The sequence below is a fragment of the Sinohyriopsis cumingii genome, chromosome 1 (genome assembly GCF_028554795.1).
Source record: "Sinohyriopsis cumingii isolate HCF-2022 chromosome 1, ASM2855479v2, whole genome shotgun sequence".
Classification (NCBI taxonomy): domain Eukaryota; kingdom Metazoa; phylum Mollusca; class Bivalvia; order Unionida; family Unionidae; genus Sinohyriopsis; species Sinohyriopsis cumingii.
Genome location: NC_142961.1, coordinates 176,588,384 through 176,609,448, shown reverse-complemented (window position 1 = coordinate 176,609,448; position 21,065 = coordinate 176,588,384). Strand labels below are relative to the sequence as shown.

Sequence of the window (21,065 nt, the reverse complement as noted above, 5' to 3'; positions counted from 1 at the left end):
GAATAGTGTTGAAACTTATTGTTTTTTTATTACAGGAAAATGTTCCATTGTCAGACTTGGCTTTAAATTGAATAGTGTTGAAACTTATTGTTTTTTATTACAGGAAAATGTTCCATTGTCAGACTTGGCATTAAATTGAATAGTGTTGAAACTTATTGTTTTTTATTACAGGAAAATGTTCCATTGTCAGACTTGGCTTTAAATTGAATAGTGTTGAAACGTATTGTTTTTTATTACAGGAAAATGTTCCATTGTCAGACTTGGCTTTAAATTGAATGGTGTTGAAACGTATTGTTTTTTTATTACAGGAAAATGTTCCATTGTCAGACTTGGCTTTAAATTGAATAGTGTTGAAATGCATTTTTTATTGCAGGAAAATGTTCCATTGTCAGACTTGGCTTTAAATTAAATGATGTTGAAATGCATTTTTTTTTTATTGCCTTAAAATGTTCCATTGTCAGACTTGGCTTTAAATTAAATGGTGTTGAAATGCATTTTTTTTTATTGCAGGAAAATGTTCCATTGTCAGACTTGGCTTTAAATTGAATGGTGTTAAAACCTATTGTTTTTTTATTACAGGAGAAGACCAGCTATAAAATCTATAATCAAGTAAGTGATTAACATTTTCACTGGACGAGTTTTACAAATAATATGAATGGGCACCATACATACTCACTTGTAAGTTGTGTCCAACTGTAAACTGCACAGAACCAGATCTGCCATTGCCTAATGCACAGACAGAGCCAGGTCTATGCAGATTATTAGGATTAATCAGTAGAACAAACAACACAGACCCTGATCTTGTAACACATTATGCAGTGGAAGATCAATGTTGATGTTGTTCGCAGTTGGACTTGACTTATAAGTGAATATATACAGTAGTATTCTGTGAAAAACTAACTGCTTTTTGATAAAATGACAGAAGTTGATTTTCTTTCTTGTGAAGACTTTATGTTTACAAGTGCGACCTTTTAATTGACGTGTAAGTTTTCAGAGGCAATAACTTGTAACTTTTTGAAATGTGATTTAAAAAATTCAATACATTAAAATAAAATTACAGTTGTACCTCTAATGGAAAGGTTTCCAATATCCAAAGATGCCATTTAACAACTGTAATTGCATCTTTCAGATTTTGTATTTATTGATATAGATGCAAATAGGAACAGTTAAGAAATAAGGCAGTTATTTGAACTTAACAAAAATAAATAAAACTTGAATTGATTCTGCAGTTTAAAAAATATGCTTTTCTGTTTACTTATTGAAAAATGTACATCTAAGAATTATTATTTTTTGTGCTTTTTTATTTTAGTCAGCGTTCCCCAGCAGTGGTTGCCATTTTACCCTCGCCAAAGGAAGAAGCTCATTGGCTATTTAGAATGAGACACCCACTCTCACCTAAGTAAGCATTGCTGTCATGTAATCATCTGAACATAAAAAAATAAACACCACATAAAAACCAGGAGCTATATATTTTCTTTCATCTGATTGATTATAAAACCTAACAGTTGTCATATAATAAATTTTGATATTCCTGGGTAAAATGTTGTTAGCTAGATACCATGCCATCATAAATATACTAGTTATTTAGTTTATGCTGACTGTTCCATTTATCAGAAGAACTGGTTATACAATATAAGGACATGTGCTTGAGTGCCATTTTTATTTTTTTAATGTTCTGATTGTACAAATATGGAATTGATTATTATCCCCACATTTTCTGTCCTTCTATCCATTCATCACACTTCATTTCTACCAGTAACTTTAAAGATGTTTGTTGTTAAACTTGTGTATAAGCATTAGGTGTGCCACATATCACAGTGGGTGTCCTGTCTTCATGATCAAGGTCACTGCTCAGTATTTTTTGTTTTCCATCAGCTTTCTGACTTTTGAGCCATTTGAGATTAATAGTAAAAACTTTGTATACTTATACATGATCACTACATGTTGTTTGATGTACCACATTAGGGTTCCAATCTTTAACGTCAAAGTCACAAGTGTAAATTTGTTGCTTCTGCTTTTTATTATGAAAACAACTGTCCGAGGCACACAGATCAACCATGCTACTCTCAGTTTGAAGACATCTTTTGTATTACAGTCAAGGTTTTGTTATTCAAAGTCAATGTTACTGGTCAATTTTTTACCCCTTGTCTGCATTTTTCTTTTAATGGCTTTTCAAATAGGTCAATGAAATGTGGCCACTGTCCGAATCTGTTCATTGATTTTACAGCTGTCTTAAAGGTTGTAGTGAGATTTTATTACAGTGAACCTGACCATGCTAGGCATAGGACAGAAATTTACCAATGCACTTGTTCTGCAATATTGTGGACAGCAGCTGTTCCATACTTTTGAGTCATGTTCAGAACAGTACAGATAATCTTCAAAATGTGAAGTCATCAAGGCTCACTTCTGGCATAACTTTTAAGGGCAAATTAATAATAGACAAAAACTCATTGCTGAGTACTGTAAAACCTCATTAATTTGGACAATTGTTCCCACTCCTATTATACGGATAAACAAGGAATTCAAATTAATAATTGATTGAAAGAGTAATGGAGGAAATCTGTCTTGATAAATTGCGATTGAGATACTGAAACATGGAGGATAAACAAAGTTTTAATAAATAGCACTTTACTAAACAGTGAAAGTTGTACCATCTGATTGTCTATAAAATGAGATTATTTCCTCAAAGCAACAATGGTAATTTCCTTTCTAACTTTCTAAACAGCAAACTAATATTCTAAATTTAGACCACTGTTCTTTGGTGAAAGCTGTCTATAAAGGCCAATCTAGAAACCATTAAAATTGTACCTTTGTGGGTGGGTACTTTATACAGAGAGCCCCAAGTGATATGAATATTAATGTAAGGGACCCGTGTACTTTGTCCTTTATCAGTAGGGACCCATGTACATTGTCCTTTTTCAGTAGGTGTCTTTCAGATATTGAGCAAAAATGCAAGGGACACATGCACATTGTTGTATATGGGTAGGTGTCCTTTGTTTAGAGGTAGAAATGATATGAACATTTTGTAAAAGGACCCATACATATTGTTCTACATGAGCATTTGTCCTAAATGATGAGGTCAAAATTATATGAACACTGACTTGTATCCTTTAGTGAGAAGTGAATGTAATATAAACCATAATGTAAGTGATGAACAGTTATCCTTTATATAGTATAAACAGTAATGTAAGGTACCCATACACATTGTCCTGTATGGGAAGGTGTCAGTCATATAGAAATCAAACTAATATAAACCATAATGTAAGTGATGAACAGTTATCCTTTATACACTATAAACAGTAATGTAAGGTACCCATACACATTGTCCTGCATGGGAAGGTGTCAGTCATATAGAAATCAAACTAATATAAACCATAATGTAAGTGATGAACAGTTATCCTTTATATAGTATAAACAGTAATGTAAGGTATCCATACACATTGTCCTGCATGGGAAGGTGTCAGTCATATAGCAATCAAACTAATATAAACCATAATGTAAGTAATGAACAGTTATCCTTTATACACTATAAACAGTAATGTAAGGTACCCATACACATTGTCCTGTATGGGAAGGTGTCAGTCATATAGAAATCAAACTAATATAAACCATAATGTAAGTGATGAACAGTTATCCTTTATATAGTATAAACAGTAATGTAAGGTACCCATACACATTGTCCTGTATGGGAAGGTGTCAGTCATATAGAAATCAAACTAATATAAACCATAATGTAAGTGATGAACAGTTATCCTTTATATAGTATAAACAGTAATGTAAGGTACCCATACACATTGTCCTGTATGGGAAGGTGTCCTTCTTATAGAAATCAAACTAATATAAACCATAATGTAAGTGATGAACAGTTATCCTTTATATAGTATAAACAGTAATGTAAGGTACCCATACACATTGTCCTGTATGGGAAGGTGTCCATCTTATAGAAATCAAACTAATATAAACCATAATGTAAGTGATGAACAGTTATCCTTTATATACTATAAACAGTAATGTAAGGTACCCATACACATTGTCTTGCATGGGAAGGTGTCAGTCATATAGAAATCAAACTAATATAAACCATAATGTAAGTGATGAACAGTTATCCTTTATATAGTATAAACAGTAATGTAAGGTACCCGTACACATTGTCCTGTATGGGAAGGTGTCAGTCATATAGAAATCAAACTAATATAAACCATAATGTAAGTGATGAACAGTTATCCTTTATATAGTATAAACAGTAATGTAAGGTACCCATACACATTGTCCTGCAAGGGAAGGTGTCAGTCATATAGAAATCAAACTAATATAAACCATAATGTAAGTGATGAACAGTTATCCTTTATATAGTATAAACAGTAATGTAAGGTACCCATACACATTGTCCTGCATGGGAAGGTGTCAGTCATATAGAAATCAAACTAATATAAACCATAATGTAAGTGATGAACAGTTATCCTTTATATAGTATAAACAGTAATGTAAGGTATCCATACACATTGTCCTGCATGGGAAGGTGTCAGTCATATAGCAATCAAACTAATATAAACCATAATGTAAGTAATGAACAGTTATCCTTTATACACTATAAACAGTAATGTAAGGTACCCATACACATTGTCCTGTATGGGAAGGTGTCAGTCATATAGAAATCAAACTAATATAAACCATAATGTAAGTGATGAACAGTTATCCTTTATATAGTATAAACAGTAATGTAAGGTACCCATACACATTGTCCTGTATGGGAAGGTGTCAGTCATATAGAAATCAAACTAATATAAACCATAATGTAAGTGATGAACAGTTATCCTTTATATAGTATAAACAGTAATGTAAGGTACCCATACACATTGTCCTGTATGGGAAGGTGTCCTTCTTATAGAAATCAAACTAATATAAACCATAATGTAAGTGATGAACAGTTATCCTTTATATAGTATAAACAGTAATGTAAGGTACCCATACACATTGTCCTGTATGGGAAGGTGTCCATCTTATAGAAATCAAACTAATATAAACCATAATGTAAGTGATGAACAGTTATCCTTTATATACTATAAACAGTAATGTAAGGTACCCATACACATTGTCTTGCATGGGAAGGTGTCAGTCATATAGAAATCAAACTAATATAAACCATAATGTAAGTGATGAACAGTTATCCTTTATATAGTATAAACAGTAATGTAAGGTACCCGTACACATTGTCCTGTATGGGAAGGTGTCAGTCATATAGAAATCAAACTAATATAAACCATAATGTAAGTGATGAACAGTTATCCTTTATATAGTATAAACAGTAATGTAAGGTACCCATACACATTGTCCTGCAAGGGAAGGTGTCAGTCATATAGAAATCAAACTAATATAAACCATAATGTAAGTGATGAACAGTTATCCTTTATATAGTATAAACAGTAATGTAAGGTACCCATACACATTGTCCTGCATGGGAAGGTGTCAGTCATATAGAAATCAAACTAATATAAACCATAATGTAAGTGATGAACAGTTATCCTTTATATAGTATAAACAGTAATGTAAGGTACCCATACACATTGTCCTGCATGGGAAGGTGTCAGTCATATAGAAATCAGACTAATATAAACCATAATGTAAGTGATGAACAGTTATCCTTTATATAGTATAAACAGTAATGTAAGGTACCCATACGCATTGTCCTGTATGGGAAGGTGTCCATCTTATAGAAATCAAACCAATATAAACCATAATGTAAGTGATGAACAGTTATCCTTTATATAGTATAAACAGTAATGTAAGGTACCCATACACATTGTCCTGCATGGGAAGGTGTCCATCTTATAGAAATCAAACTAATATAAACCATAATGTAAGTGATGAACAGTTATCCTTTATATACTATAAACAGTAATGTAAGGTACCCATACACATTGTCCTGTATGGGAAGGTGTCCATCTTATAGAAATCAAACTAATATAAACCATAATGTAAGTGATGAACAGTTATCCTTTATATACTATAAACAGTAATGTAAGGTACCCTTACACATTGTCCTGTATGGGAAGGTGTCCATCTTATAGAAATCAAACTAATATAAACCATAATGTAAGTGATGAACAGTTATCCTTTATATAGTATAAACAGTAATGTAAGGTACCCATACACATTGTCCTGTATGGGAAGGTGTCAGTCATATAGAAATCAAATTAATATAAATCATAATGTAAGTGATGAACAGTTATCCTTTATATAGTATAAACAGTAATGTAAGGTACCCATACACATTGTCCTGCATGGGAAGGTGTCCATCTTATAGAAATCAAACTAATATAAACCATAATGTAAGTGATGAACAGTTATCCTTTATATAGTATAAACAGTAATGTAAGGTACCCATACACATTGTCCTGTATGGGAAGGTGTCCATCTTATAGAAATCAGACTAATATAAACCATAATGTAAGTGATGAACAGTTATCCTTTATATTACTATAAACAGTAACGTAAGGTACCCTTACACATTGTCCTGTATGGGAAGGTGTCAGTGATATAGAAATCAAACTAATATAAACCATAATGTAAGTGATGAACAGTTATCCTTTATATAGTATAAACAGTAATGTAAGGTACCCATACACATTGTCCTGTATGGGAAGGTGTCAGTCATATAGAAATCAAACTAATATAAACCATAATGTAAGTGATGAACAGTTATCCTTTATATAGTATAAACAGTAATGTAAGGTACCCATACACATTGTCCTGTATGGGAAGGTGTCAGTCATATAGAAATCAAACTAATATAAACCATAATGTAAGTGATGAACAGTTATCCTTTATATAGTATAAACAGTGATGTAAGGTACCCATACACATTGTCCTGTATGGGAAGGTGTCCATCTTATAGAAATCAAACTAATATAAACCATAATGTAAGTGATGAACAGTTATCCTTTATATACTATAAACAGTAATGTAAGGTACCCATACACATTGTCCTGTATGGGAAGGTGTCAGTCATATAGAAATCAAACTAATATAAACCATAATGTAAGTGATGAACAGTTATCCTTTATATAGTATAAACAGTAATGTAAGGTACCCATACACATTGTCCTGTATGGGAAGGTGTCAGTGATATAGAAATCAAACTAATATAAACCATAATGTAAGTGATGAACAGTTATCCTTTATATAGTATAAACAGTAATGTAAGGTACCCATACACATTGTCCTGTATGGGAAGGTGTCCATCTTATAGAAATCAAACTAGTATAAACCATAATGTAAGTGATGAACAGTTATCCTTTATATAGTATAAACAGTAATGTAAGGTACCCATACACATTGTCCTGTATGGGAAGGTGTCAGTCATATAGAAATCAAACTAATATAAACCATAATGTAAGTGATGAACAGTTATCCTTTATATAGTATAAACAGTAATGTAAGGTACCCATACACATTGTCCTGCATGGGAAGGTGTCAGTCATATAGAAATCAAACTAATATAAACCATAATGTAAGTGATGAACTGTTATCCTTTATATACTATAAACAGTAATGTAAGGTACCCATACACATTGTCCTGTATGGGAAGGTGTCAGTCATATAGAAATCAAACTAATATAAACCATAATATAAGTGATGAACAGTTATCCTTTATATAGTATAAACAGTAATGTAAGGTACCCATACACATTGTCCTGCATGGGAAGGTGTCAGTCATATAGAAATCAAACTAATATAAACCATAATGTAAGTGATGAACAGTTATCCTTTATATAGTATAAACAGTAATGTAAGGTACCCATACACATTGTCCTGTATGGGAAGGTGTCCATCTTATAGAAATCAAACCAATATAAACCATAATGTAAGTGATGAACAGTTATCCTTTATATAGTATAAACAGTAATGTAAGGTACCCATACACATTGTCCTGTATGGGAAGATGTCCATCTTATAGAAATCAAACTAATATAAATCATAATGTAAGTGATGAACAGTTATCCTTTATATAGTATAAACAGTAATGTAAGGTACCCATACACATTGTCCTGCATGGGAAGGTGTCCATCTTATAGAAATCAAACTAATATAAACCATAATGTAAGTGATGAACAGTTATCCTTTATATAGTATAAACAGTAATGTAAGGTACCCATACACATTGTCCTGTATGGGAAGGTGTCCATCTTATAGAAATCAAACTAATATAAACCATAATGTAAGTGATGAACAGTTATCCTTTATATAGTATAAACAGTAATGTAAGGTACCCTTACACATTGTCCTGTATGGGAAGGTGTCCATCTTATAGAAATCAAACTAATATAAACCATAATGTAAGTGATGAACAGTTATCCTTTATATACTATAAACAGTAATGTAAGGTACCCATACACATTGTCCTGTATGGGAAGGTGTCAGTGATATAGAAATCAAACTAATATAAACCATAATGTAAGTGATGAACAGTTATCCTTTATATACTATAAACAGTAATGTAAGGTACCCATACACATTGTCCTGTATGGGAAGGTGTCAGTCATATAGAAATCAAACTAATATAAACCATAATGTAAGTGATGAACAGTTATCCTTTATATAGTATAAACAGTAATGTAAGGTACCCATACACATTGTCCTGCAAGGGAAGGTGTCAGTCATATAGAAATCAAACTAATATAAACCATAATGTAAGTGATGAACAGTTATCCTTTATATAGTATAAACAGTAATGTAAGGTACCCATACACATTGTCCTGCATGGGAAGGTGTCAGTCATATAGAAATCAAACTAATATAAACCATAATGTAAGTGATGAACAGTTATCCTTTATATAGTATAAACAGTAATGTAAGGTACCCATACACATTGTCCTGTATGGGAAGGTGTCAGTCATATAGAAATCAAACTAATATAAACCATAATGTAAGTGATGAACAGTTATCCTTTATATAGTATAAACAGTAATGTAAGGTACCCATACACATTGTCTTGCATGGGAAGATGTCCTTCATATAGAAATCAAACTAATATAAACCATAATGTATATGACCATACAGTTTGTCCATTATGAGTAGCTGACCAATAATAAAGAGGTAAAATGATATAAAATCAATATAAGGGACCCATACATGTCATTATAAGTGGAGAGGTGTCCTTTTATGTTCAGATGAAAATGGTATAAACAATAATGTTATAGATCTATACACATCATCCCATACGCAGGACAATAATGTCTTTTTTATAAGAGGTCAAAATGATATAAACATTAGAAAAGGAACCCATCTCTATTGTCCTATATCAGCAGGTGACCATTATATATAGAGGTCAAAATGGCTATATAAATAGGTAAAAAATATGTACATTAATGTAAGGGATTAATCACACTGTCTTTTATGAGAAGGTGTCATTTACATAGATTTTAAAATGATGTAAATAGTGTTGTAAGAGACTCATGCATACAGTTCTGTGGGCTTGATGTCTTTTGTGTAGAGGTGAAAGTGATATGAACATTAATGTAAGAAACCCAATCACCCTTTCCTGTATTAGCAGGTGTCCTTTATATGAACATATGCACACTATCCTATTACAGCAGGCCTATTACAGCAGGTTTTTTTTATCTATATAAATTTTGTTAAACACTGATAAAAGTGACCAATATACTTTGTCCTGTAAGACCAGGTGTCCTTTATATACCAATACAAATTATATGAGCATTAATGTAAGGGACCTATACATGTTGGCATATATAAAGAGGTGTCTTTATATGTAGATGTGTCTCTAAGCAGGTTTCACTGTAACTTAAACAGATTGTTTCCAGCCCAACCAAAGATTTTAATTTGTATTATATCTTAAGATCCTAACTATCTTAGCTATTAAACATTGAGGAGTCCCTCAATTTTAATTTGTAGGCTTTGCTGTTTTTAATTTTATTAGCTCCAGCAATATGAGCCAAGTTTCTGATAGTATAAGTAGGATATATAGAGAACTTTACATAAGTGTTTATCAGGTGGGACATTTATAAAGCAGGTTGAATAAAATTGTATCATATTGTTTGGTTGTGAGTAGCATATTTTATTACTTACAGTTTTCAGTAATTCAGAGATTTTAGTATACATACTAATGGTGCTTTGTGATACTATATTATGCCCTAATTGTGAGATTTTTGCATGGCATTATGATTCAGTTTAAATGAGAATTTTATGATAGAAATCTGTCAAAATCAAAATCAAGACCACAGTCAGGCCTAAATGAGTTGGAATAGAACTTGATAATTTAAAATCTTAATGCTTCATGCCATTTATTTGTGACTTAACTTTTCAGTTCCATTGGAAAACTTGCTGGTGAGAAAGATGGGGAGAATTTGGAAGAAGAACTCAAACATGAAATTGTGTCACCAGAAAGGAAAAATTTTAAGTATGATCCTCTTGTTTACTGGTTTGGTTAACAAAGAAACCGAAAACCATATATATATGTATATATATATATATATATATATATATATATATATATATATATATATATGTATGTATGTATGTATGTATGTATGTATGTATATATATATATATATATATATATATATATATATATATATATATATATATATATAGCACATACTCAACCACAAACAATATAGAACCAGTCTGCATACAATATTGACCCAGTCTGCAAACAATGTAAACACAGTCTATCTGCCATTTCATAATATTACAGCAGATTAAGGTCTATATTGTGTGTTCTACTTATATTTAAAGATTGATTGACATGGACATAGCAACTGAACAGAATGTTAACTTCTTTTTTTTGGTCACAATTTCATCCTATCCATGAAAATACAGCTTGATCTTAAACATGTTTAATCACAATACAAGATCAAAATATTCAGTATTGTGCAGATACTGACTCAGTATAAAAATATTAAAATGTATGTGATAAAATATTCAAATTTTAAGAATTTGAAGTGTCAGGGTCACAACTTCTATCTTTCTGTCTCTAGATTATCTAAATGTTTGATCAAACTTAGTTTTATATTTTCAGAGCTATTCACATCAAATCTCATATTTATTTTTGGTCATTTATTGCAGCATTTACTATACACTGTACATACAAACTGATCATACTATATTCACTGTGAACAAACATTACATCATTAAGGTAGCTTGCAAATATTTTGCCATGAGTCCAAAATATAGTGCCAATGTTTTGGGCTAAATCATTTTTTTTCTCAGTTCAGAAATAAATAGTGATATGAAGGATTTTTTTTTCTGGTGATATATGCTGGATCTTTGTAAGATTTTCAGTGAAAAAATTAATTGAAATGTTTTTGTCTTCAATCTGTATTTTTGTATGTCTTAGATACAGTTGGGTTCTGGTTAATATGAATACAAGTTAACGTGTTGCATGATGGCATTAAATGTTTGTCCCAACTCTTGATTCAACCATTCCTATACACTTCGGTAGCAATTTTTTTTAACATTTCAGATGGTTAGTTAATGGCATCTTACTTTTGTTTCTTCTTTAAATATGTTAACCAGTCATAATACCTTAGGAGAACTACTACCTCACAAATCTAGCCCTCCCAGATACTACTTAGAGTTAAAGGGAGCTAAAAGTTGTCTGCCGACCTATGTAGTGGTTTGGCAGAGTTATCTCCCGTTAGATATAAGGAAGGCGGCAATGTGTAAGACCAGGCTGTACTATAATGTACAGTACTTACACAGTGCTAATTGTGCCTAGCATCACTTTAATCCTTGTTTATTCCCAAACATATTAGATGCAGATTTTGCTTTATTCATTTTTTCAACCAAATCGCATTCTGCCAGATAACACTACAGCTATTCTGTGATAGCTGTTTCATTTATGTTGATCCACGCACTCATGAGGTACTCTTTTTCAATGATATAAGTGATGATACAAACTGAGATAATCTTTATGAAAAGGTACACACGTTTAATTGTGCAAGGCACAACTAGCATAACTGTTACCTGTTCAGGAAAGAATGGTAATAATAGAGGCTACAATTCGGAATAGAGATCAACTAAGATCATCATCAATCTATTTTACTTTTTTGGCTGAACAAAATCATAAATTTCCACACAATGGAAAGCTGGATGTTTCAGCATCTCCTTTGTAATTAGTGGATTTGTCTTTTTTTTCTGACAGTAATACAGGCCAGTTAATTATTAAAACCCTGGAACTGGTTTGGGTTAAGAGGGAATTTTGACCAGCAACTGTACCAGTACTTTGATGTGTAATTGCCTTTCAGTCCATAATATTAGCAAGATTACCATAGGTATGTAAACAGGGTGTAAGGTTGCTTACATTAAAGCAAACTACAACTCAGTTTTTACAGTTTTAGCATAACTTTTGAAACATTATTTCTCATACTTCATTATTGTATTGTGGATTTATCATAGAAGTCTAGTGTAGTGGTGCCCATGATTCGAATTCAAGGAATGTACTTCATTCAGTGGAATGTATATCATTCAGCAAATGTTCAGGCCTACAATGTACATGTGGTGGCACCATTATGTAAATATGCTCACTAGCCTAATTGTGAGCGTTGAATCAAATCCTATTGTTGTTCATTGTTGTCATACTGGGATAATATTTTACTGAGTTAGGTATTTACAATTTTAAGGCAAAATAAAAACATAATTACTGGTGCTTTGATATAAAAAGTTTACTGTAATAACACATAAACAAACAATTATCAAGTCAAACGGGAGAGTTAGTGTTACAACAACCTACGAATGCTCAGCTCTTGCCATCATCTGATCAAGTTCTACATGAATCTGAATTAGGCAAAAACAATAAGAAAACAGAAAAGTAAATAAATTCTTGACTTTTTAAACAAATTTATACCATTTCTATGTAATAATCGTACATACCAACCCCATAAGAATTATAAGGGTAAGTTTTGCTAATGTAAGTTCGCCTTAATAAGTGCAGTTAAAACTTACCGCTTGCATCTTGTGATGTCTTGGACTTTTGGATCAGCTTATACGTGGGTCATGCACTTTTTAGTGTTTATACCTATTCAGTTGTTTTTTTTTGGTGGGGGGTTACCAATTCATGCTGGCTACTTTCTAAGTTACAATCTTGATTGACAGTTGTGTTAATATGCTACTCTAATCCAAATTTGTTTCCTTGCTAAATTCCATTGTTTCCTAATTAGAAAAAGATTGCAAACAATTCATTTTTGTGGACATATCACTGATTGTATCCATACCACCATTAATCAGAATATCTGGAGCCTTGACTTATCCAGACACTGTAATAATTATATATAGCAAATTCAGTTTTGTGATTCCTGTTCAAGTCGGTAACATAAACTAAGGAAAGTTTTACCCATAGTCTTCCTCAATCCATACTCATACTTGTAAACAGTGCTGTCACCATATGTAATCATCAGAACAGTTTCATGGGAAGCTAATCCTGTCTTCAGTTTGTTGAAGGTCTCATCTTTGACCTAATAATTGATTGGCAATGTAATAATATTGAGGTCAGTTCTTCCTAAATAAGGTTTATGATGGGGAAAAAAAATTCAGATTTCAAACACTGCTCATTATACCTTGGCCAAAAAAATGGCAAGAAACAAAACTTTATAGTAGAATTGAAAGTCTACAAAATGTGTATCACATTGAGGGCTCTGGATGATGTAAAACAGCATGTGGATAGTTTTAATGTTGCATAGTAGACTCCTTATAAATATCCAGTTTTTTTTACATGGTAATGTTTACCCTCAGGTGTTTAAGTCTTAAGCTAGTCATTTTAATCCAAGAGTTGATTGATTAGCATAATAGTCACTGTGCTCTATTTAAGATATTCACTTGGTTCCAACTTTTCAAGTAATGTTATGACCAATGTTAGGAGAACATAAAATGCAGATGAAACTCGTACAACAAGTTGATGTTGAGAACATTTCCAACATACCACATGTACTCACTTATAAGATGTGTCAGACTGCAAAGAACAAAGATCCTGATCTGCTTTTAATAGCATAATGTACCAACATATCAGGTTCTATCTTCTTTGCTCAACTGATTGCTCCTAACAAACTGCATGAAACCCAAATCTGCCTGAGCATTATGTGATGGCAGATCTGGGTCTGTGCAGCTTGCAGTGGTACTTGTCTTATAAGCAAGTATGTATGGTACACAATTTGAATGTCATCACAAGTCCTTGAACTAGGGTAACCTGTCAATCCATTAGTTGACACTTTTAATATTTGGCTTAGGACTCCTACCTCAAGATTGCCAGCTCCAGCATTTGAACAGTCTCCTTTACTCTATGTAATATAGGCATATTGTTCTACATGAAAAATTTAAGAAATCTACAAATAAAACTGATAGTATCTAGCATTTTAAGCTGATGAATAAATCATTTGAATGGGAAATTATCATACTTACCAGAACATGATGTATCATGCATTAAACATAATTTTTGATTCACAAATCCCTCAACACAGTTGTATTTAATCTTAGAGAAAAAGGTGAGAGACCAGAATATTTGCCTATAACCTGTATACAAATTTGTACTTAATGCTTATGAAACATGCTCAATACTTGCATTTTATATAGTTAATTGCTGTAGATGTTGTTTAAAGGTAAGGCAGTTGTAGTAAAAAAAATCACCATTTTAGAGATTACTTAATTTACTGACAATAGCTAGAGTAACTTTGTGTGGAGAACTGCTGTAGAATAGCTCAGGCTAACTTGCATGGTAAAGTGCATAAAGTGGAATAGCCACATTTGTTCAAAGTTCGATAAATAAATAAAAAACATGTTAAAGAAACAACAGTTATTACTTCATTAACTTGACTGATAATGTTTTAAACTCTTTATTAATGATTATTGGCCAGTTCATGATCAACAGCAACTTTTTATTTGAAGTTGGATTTTACTCCATATTTTCTTCACATGATGATTATGGTAGTTAGAATAGTGGGGAAGTGCAATTCATTCTTGAAGGCAAAATGTTGAAAATCAGCTGGTATTCTAGGAAGGATGAAACATCAGTGAAGGGATAGAAACCCAGCAAAATTAAATTTTAGAACTTTTGATTGACAGAGTTTAACTTTGTGAAGTATAGCAGCAAGAACATGCATTTTATTCTTTGCCCATACTGTAAACATGAAATCAATATTTTTCTTGTCATTATGTAGTGTACAACATCTGTTGGCATAGTTACACCATCTAGCATCATGACAATGAAGGAGCTGAAATCAAAAAGTAACTAAGGAACAGACCATTTAAGTTTTTCGGAGGGGGTGTGGGAACCCTGGATTGGCCCTCAAATAGCATGAAACAAATATTCTTCTTTAGATTTACAGAAAAAAAGAAATATAATATCTATCATAGTAGGTGAATACAGAGTTATCTTCAGGTACAAAAAAAATTTCTTGGCTTTAAAGAAAATCCAGATCACCCCCACTGAAATTTAAATGGTCAGTTCATAAAATGTTCAAATATTATAACTAGCATGGCCATTGCATATTTGACACTCTCTCACACCAATGCACATGCAGAAAGGTCATTTTCTATATGATCTTCATGGAAATTTGAATCACAGTAGCTTCCAGTTTCTGATCATTGCGGAGATGAGCTTGAATGACACTTGCATCGCCTTCAACCCACCACTGAACTAATTGCAATGGCAATGACTGCCTCTAATTAAGACTCTATTTATACTATACAATGAATTTTAAAGAAAGAAACTTGGTACATGTCATCACTTATTTTTGGCTTGCATCCACTGATTTTTCCTTGGGACCTCAAAACCACTTTTGAGTCTCAGTCCACTGCCACCACTACCCAACACTGACTGGGAGGTTGGCAAATATGAATTTTGTAAATTGCAAAAACTTTTATTTAAAAAAAGGGTGGGGGTTCTTATGCACTGAAACTATATTTTATAAGTGCATGTTATTTTCAGGCATTGGTATCATGCAAGCCAGTTTACCTAGGTCACTTCCAACCATCATTGAACTTGCAAGGCACATTAGTACACAGTAGAAATATTAACTTTCCAGACAAGATCTTTAGGACAAATAATAATTTCTATTAGCACAAATTTGATAAATTACTGTAATTATTAAAAATGTGTATTAATAGCTATTGTCTAATGGATGTAATCTTTATTCTGCAAACTAAATGAAAATAAATAGCATCATAAAAGTAAATTGTTTTGTAATATACAGGCTCTTTCTTCATTTAGCTTAGATTAATAATTGTAGCAACTCTGGAATTTTTTATGCTTTACATTATTCAATTTTTGCTATTTTAACTCCAAATTTTAAAGAAATAATAACATAATAATAATAACTCTGCCGTCAGCAAGAAATTGTATTTCAGGGTTGGTATTCTTGCCTTAGTAACTCTGTCATTAGCAAAAACTTGTATTTCAGGGTTGGTATTCTCGGAGAACAAATGAGCTTGTTCAACCCCATAACCCTACATCCCCTTGGAACAGAGAACGAGGATGAAGACAATGAGGGGGAAGAAGGGGAACAAAAGCAGTGAGTACTTTTATCAAGCTGTCAGATTCAATTTTATTTAAGTAAATTTAAGCTTACACATAAATATTTTATTATTTCCTATACCTGTATTTGTATGATTTTGTTTATCAGTGTAGAACAATGATGAGGAATATCTCATACTTTTCAACACATAGGAATGTTGTTTTTCATCACATGACCTTCTGTTGCAACTATAGTGCACACAAACTTCCAAAAACACCCTGATTTCAATCATCATTTGAGCATTCTTTGATGATTATCAAGATCAGCATTAATTTATGTCCTAATTAGATGACCTATTATGATAATAATCTGTCATTGAATTGTCCTAAGATGTGTTGCAGTTAAAGTTAGTGACCCATAGCCAGAACACCATTGTACTTATTTACCTAGTTACATGAACAGATCCTGTTGTCAGGTTTCGGGTCAAAACAGCTACATGTATGTTGAAATTCTGTCTCAATCACAGTTTTTGAATGCTATTGTAATTACCACAGCAGTCTCAACAAGTTCTTGAAAGCTGCATATTGCCATTACCACAGCTGTCTCAACCAATTTTTGAATGTTATTGTCATTACCACAGCTGTCCCAACCAAGTTTTGAATGTTATTGTCATTACCACAACTGTCTCAACCAATTTTTGAATGATATTGCCATTATCACAGCAGTCTTAACAAGTTTGTGAATGTTGTGTATTTCCATCACCACATCTGTCTCAGTAACAAATTTTGAATGCTATTGATAGCCAATACCAAAACAGTCTCAGTCAGATTTTTTAATGCTGTTTATTGCCATTACCACAGTTGTCTCATCCAGTTTTTGAATGCACTGTATTGACATCACCATATTAATCTCAACTTGCTGTTTATTGCCATTGCCACAGTTGTCTCATCCAGTTTTTGAATGTACTGTATTGACATCACCATATTAATCTCAACTTGCTGTTATTGCCATTACCACAGTTGTCTCATCCAGTTTTTGAATGTACTGTATTGACATCACCATATTAATCTCAACTTGCTGTTTATTGCCATTGCCACAGTTGTCTCATCCAGTTTTTGAATGCACTGTATTGAGATCACCATATTAATCTCAACTTGCTGTTTATTGCCATTGCCACAGTTGTCTCATCCAGTTTTTGAATGCACTGTATTGACATCACCATATTAATCTCAACTTGCTGTTTATTGCCATTGCGACATCAATCTCAGCTGGCTGTGTACTGCCTTTACCACAGCAATCTCAACTAGCTGTGTATTGCCAGTCACAACCATAATTTTTGATTGCTGTGTATTGTCAGTACCACAGCTGTCACAACCATAATTTTTGAACACTGATATATCTATAAATGTCATTTAAAGTTTACACTTATTTTTCAGCGTACACCTAACTTTTGCACTGAGTTTTAGTGTGGATTTTCAATGGGTTTTTCCTTTTTTAAAGTTGCTTCAGTATTCACAATATGCCATTCTGACTCTGACCCTCATTTTTTGTTCAGGAATAGGAGAAAAATAATTAATAGTTATGCATTGGTGTTAGGAACATTTTACAAAAAAGTCCAAAACTTGCATCGACATCTGATGCACACTTTTGAACTTTGGCTGGAATTTTCCTATCTACACATATGCATATAAAGGATTCTATTACTCTTTTATAATAATGCATGCAATTACAAGCAGCATGGACCCAGAGAAATCCTTATGAAATGAGCTGGCAGTTAAAGAGATACATGGTTTACATGCAGTAATAAACAGAATGAACAGAATCGAGCCTGATCTGCCAACATATTATTTGACAGTAGATCTTGGTCTATGCTGTTTTCAGTTTTTTGGACATTATATGTTTGGACATTATAAATTTAAATAAGGTGAGATTTTTTAGGGTCCAGTGATGATGGGTATGTGTTTGTGTCATGTTTGAGAAACTGGAATCCAGTGTGAGAAAACCAATGAGCAGTGATGAATGACTACTTACCTTGAATATGCTGACCCCTTGAATTGAACCCAGAATCACAGAGGTGATAATCAGTTGTTAACCATTGCATCTAAGCCCTCAAAATCTTGGCTTATATGCAGTGCAGACAAACTTTACTCTAGCAATAGGATCAAAATTAATACTGTTGTAATGGATTAGTTTGATAATTACAACATTGACTCTTTTTTTTCACACTGATTCAAGCAACCGAGTAGACACTGTAGTCTGGTGTACATTTTGAACAAATTAATTATCCCTCCACAAAGTACCTATTATCTCAACATAATCATTAATATGTGTGTAGTTAGTGAGGATTGTAGATGTTTTTGAGAATTTCATAAATACATGTTAATAATTGAAGAGGACAGTACAATTTTCTTGTTATTTTACAGGCCAGATGATGCTTGTGCAGACAAGACACAGCAGCCAGGTAAAAGATTGCTAATCAATAATTATACTTAGCAGTTTCATTGTGGATATTGGACCATTAAGCAGTGGTCATTTAAACACCTAGAATGACCATGGCCATATTATGGTCATTTAAACAACTAGAATGACCATGGCCATACTATGGCCATTTAAACACCTAGAATGACCATGGCCATACTATGGCCATTTAAACACCTAGAATGACCATGGCCATATTATGGTCATTTAAACAACTAGAATGACCATGGCCATACTATGGCCATTTAAACACCTAGAATGACCATGGCCATACTATGGCCATTTAAACAACTAGAATGACCATGGCCATATTATGGTCATTTAAACACCTAGAATGACCATGGCCATATTATGGTCATTTAAACAACTAGAATGACCATGGCCATACTATGGCCATTTAAACACCTAGAATGACCATGGCCATACTATGGCCATTTAAACAACTAGAATGACCATGGCCATATTATGGTCGTTTAAACAACTAGAATGACCATGGCCATACTGTGGCCATTTAAACACCTAGAATGACCATGACCATACTATGGTCATTTAAACACCTAGAATGACCATGGCCATACTGATTTTAGGGCAAAGGGTATCAGAATAATTAGCAATGATTTCACAGTCTGGAGTTTTGTCCAACATCACTTGTCCATTATTTCATTAAATGAATTTAGCCAGTCTTACAAGTTGCTTCAGAATCAATACAAGACATTGTTTTTGTGAGAAAGCTCAAACTTATTGCAAGGGCATATTATGATAATGGACATGTTTCAGTAGCAAAAGGCAAACACAGTCAAGCTCATTGTTAGGGCATATTAAGATAATGGATGTATTTCAGTAGCAATAGGCAAATACAGTCAAGGTCATTGTAAGGGCATATTAAGATAATGGACATATTTTAGTAGCAAAACGCAAACACAGTCACACAGTCAAGCTCATTGTAAGGGCATATTTAGATAATGGACATGTTTCAGTAGCAAAAGGCAAACACAGTCAAGCTCATTGTAAGGGCATATTAAGATAATGGACATATTTCAATAGCAATAGGCAAATACAGTCAAGGTCATTGTAAGGGCATATTAAGATAATGGACATATTTTAGTAGCAAAACGCAAACACAGTCAAGGTCATTGTAAGGGCATATTAAAATAATGGACATGTTTCAGTAGCAAAAGGCAAACACAGTCACACAGTCAAGCTCATTGTAAAGGCATATTAAGATAATATACATATTTCAGTAGCAAATGGCAAATTCATTTAGAACATGTTAAATCTACATTGTACACTATCAGTAGCAGCAGGCAGGCTCATTTTAGGGACATGTTAATATAGGGCACATTTTAGTAGCAAAAGGCAAGGTCACTTTAGAACCATGATAATATACAGGGCATGTTTCAGTAGCAAAAGGCAGGCTCATTTTTGAGACATTTAAATACACAAAGCAGATTTCATTAGCAAAAGGCAGGCTTATTTTAGAGATATTTTAATACACAGAGCAGATTTCAGTAGCAAAAGGCAGGCTTATTTTAGAGATATTTTAATACACAGAGCAGATTTCAGTAGCAAAAGGCAGGCTTATTTTAGAGATATTTTAATACACAGAGCAGATTTCAGTAGCAAAAGGCAGGCTTATTTTAGAGATATTTTAATACACAGAGCAGATTTCAGTAGCAAAAGGCAGGCTTATTTTAGAGATATTTTAATACACAGAGCAGATTTCAGTAGCAAAGGCAGGCTTATTTTAGAGATATTTTAATACACAAAGCAGATTTCAGTAGCAAAAGGCAGGCTTATTTTAGAGATATTTTAATACACAGAGCAGATTTCAGTAGCAAAAGGCAGGCTTATTTTAGGGATATATATAGGGCACATTTCGGTAGCAAAAGGCAGGATTATTTTAGGGTCATGTTAACATGTAGGGTGCATATCAGTAGCAGAAGACAAGTCAGGCTCATTATTGCAACAGCACAGATCCATGTAAATGGTTTTGGGGGTTACACTCCCAAAATACATGTATTTTAGATTATTTTTTTTATAAATTTGAGTGACCAGGATTTTAAACAAAATTCAGTACATTTCAACCTGCAGTGAATATAGGGCCTCAAGCATAAAAATCTGCAA

At 32.8% G+C, this 21,065-nt stretch overlaps 1 protein-coding gene across 2 annotated transcripts in view; it reads left to right on the top strand.

The window, feature by feature from the left end:
- LOC149808445 (protein phosphatase 1 regulatory subunit 36-like) overlaps positions 1 to 21,065 on the top strand; it is a 141,494-nt gene that overhangs the window by 103,989 nt on the left and 16,440 nt on the right. For both annotated transcript variants that reach the window (XM_089977321.1, XM_089977311.1), the window contains exons 12-16: positions 580 to 609; positions 1,310 to 1,399; positions 10,325 to 10,417; positions 16,410 to 16,520; positions 18,887 to 18,924. In XM_089977321.1, the coding sequence (XP_089833447.1) occupies positions 580 to 609; positions 1,310 to 1,399; positions 10,325 to 10,417; positions 16,410 to 16,520; positions 18,887 to 18,924 (362 nt within the window). The remainder of the gene's footprint in view (positions 1 to 579; positions 610 to 1,309; positions 1,400 to 10,324; positions 10,418 to 16,409; positions 16,521 to 18,886; positions 18,925 to 21,065) is intronic.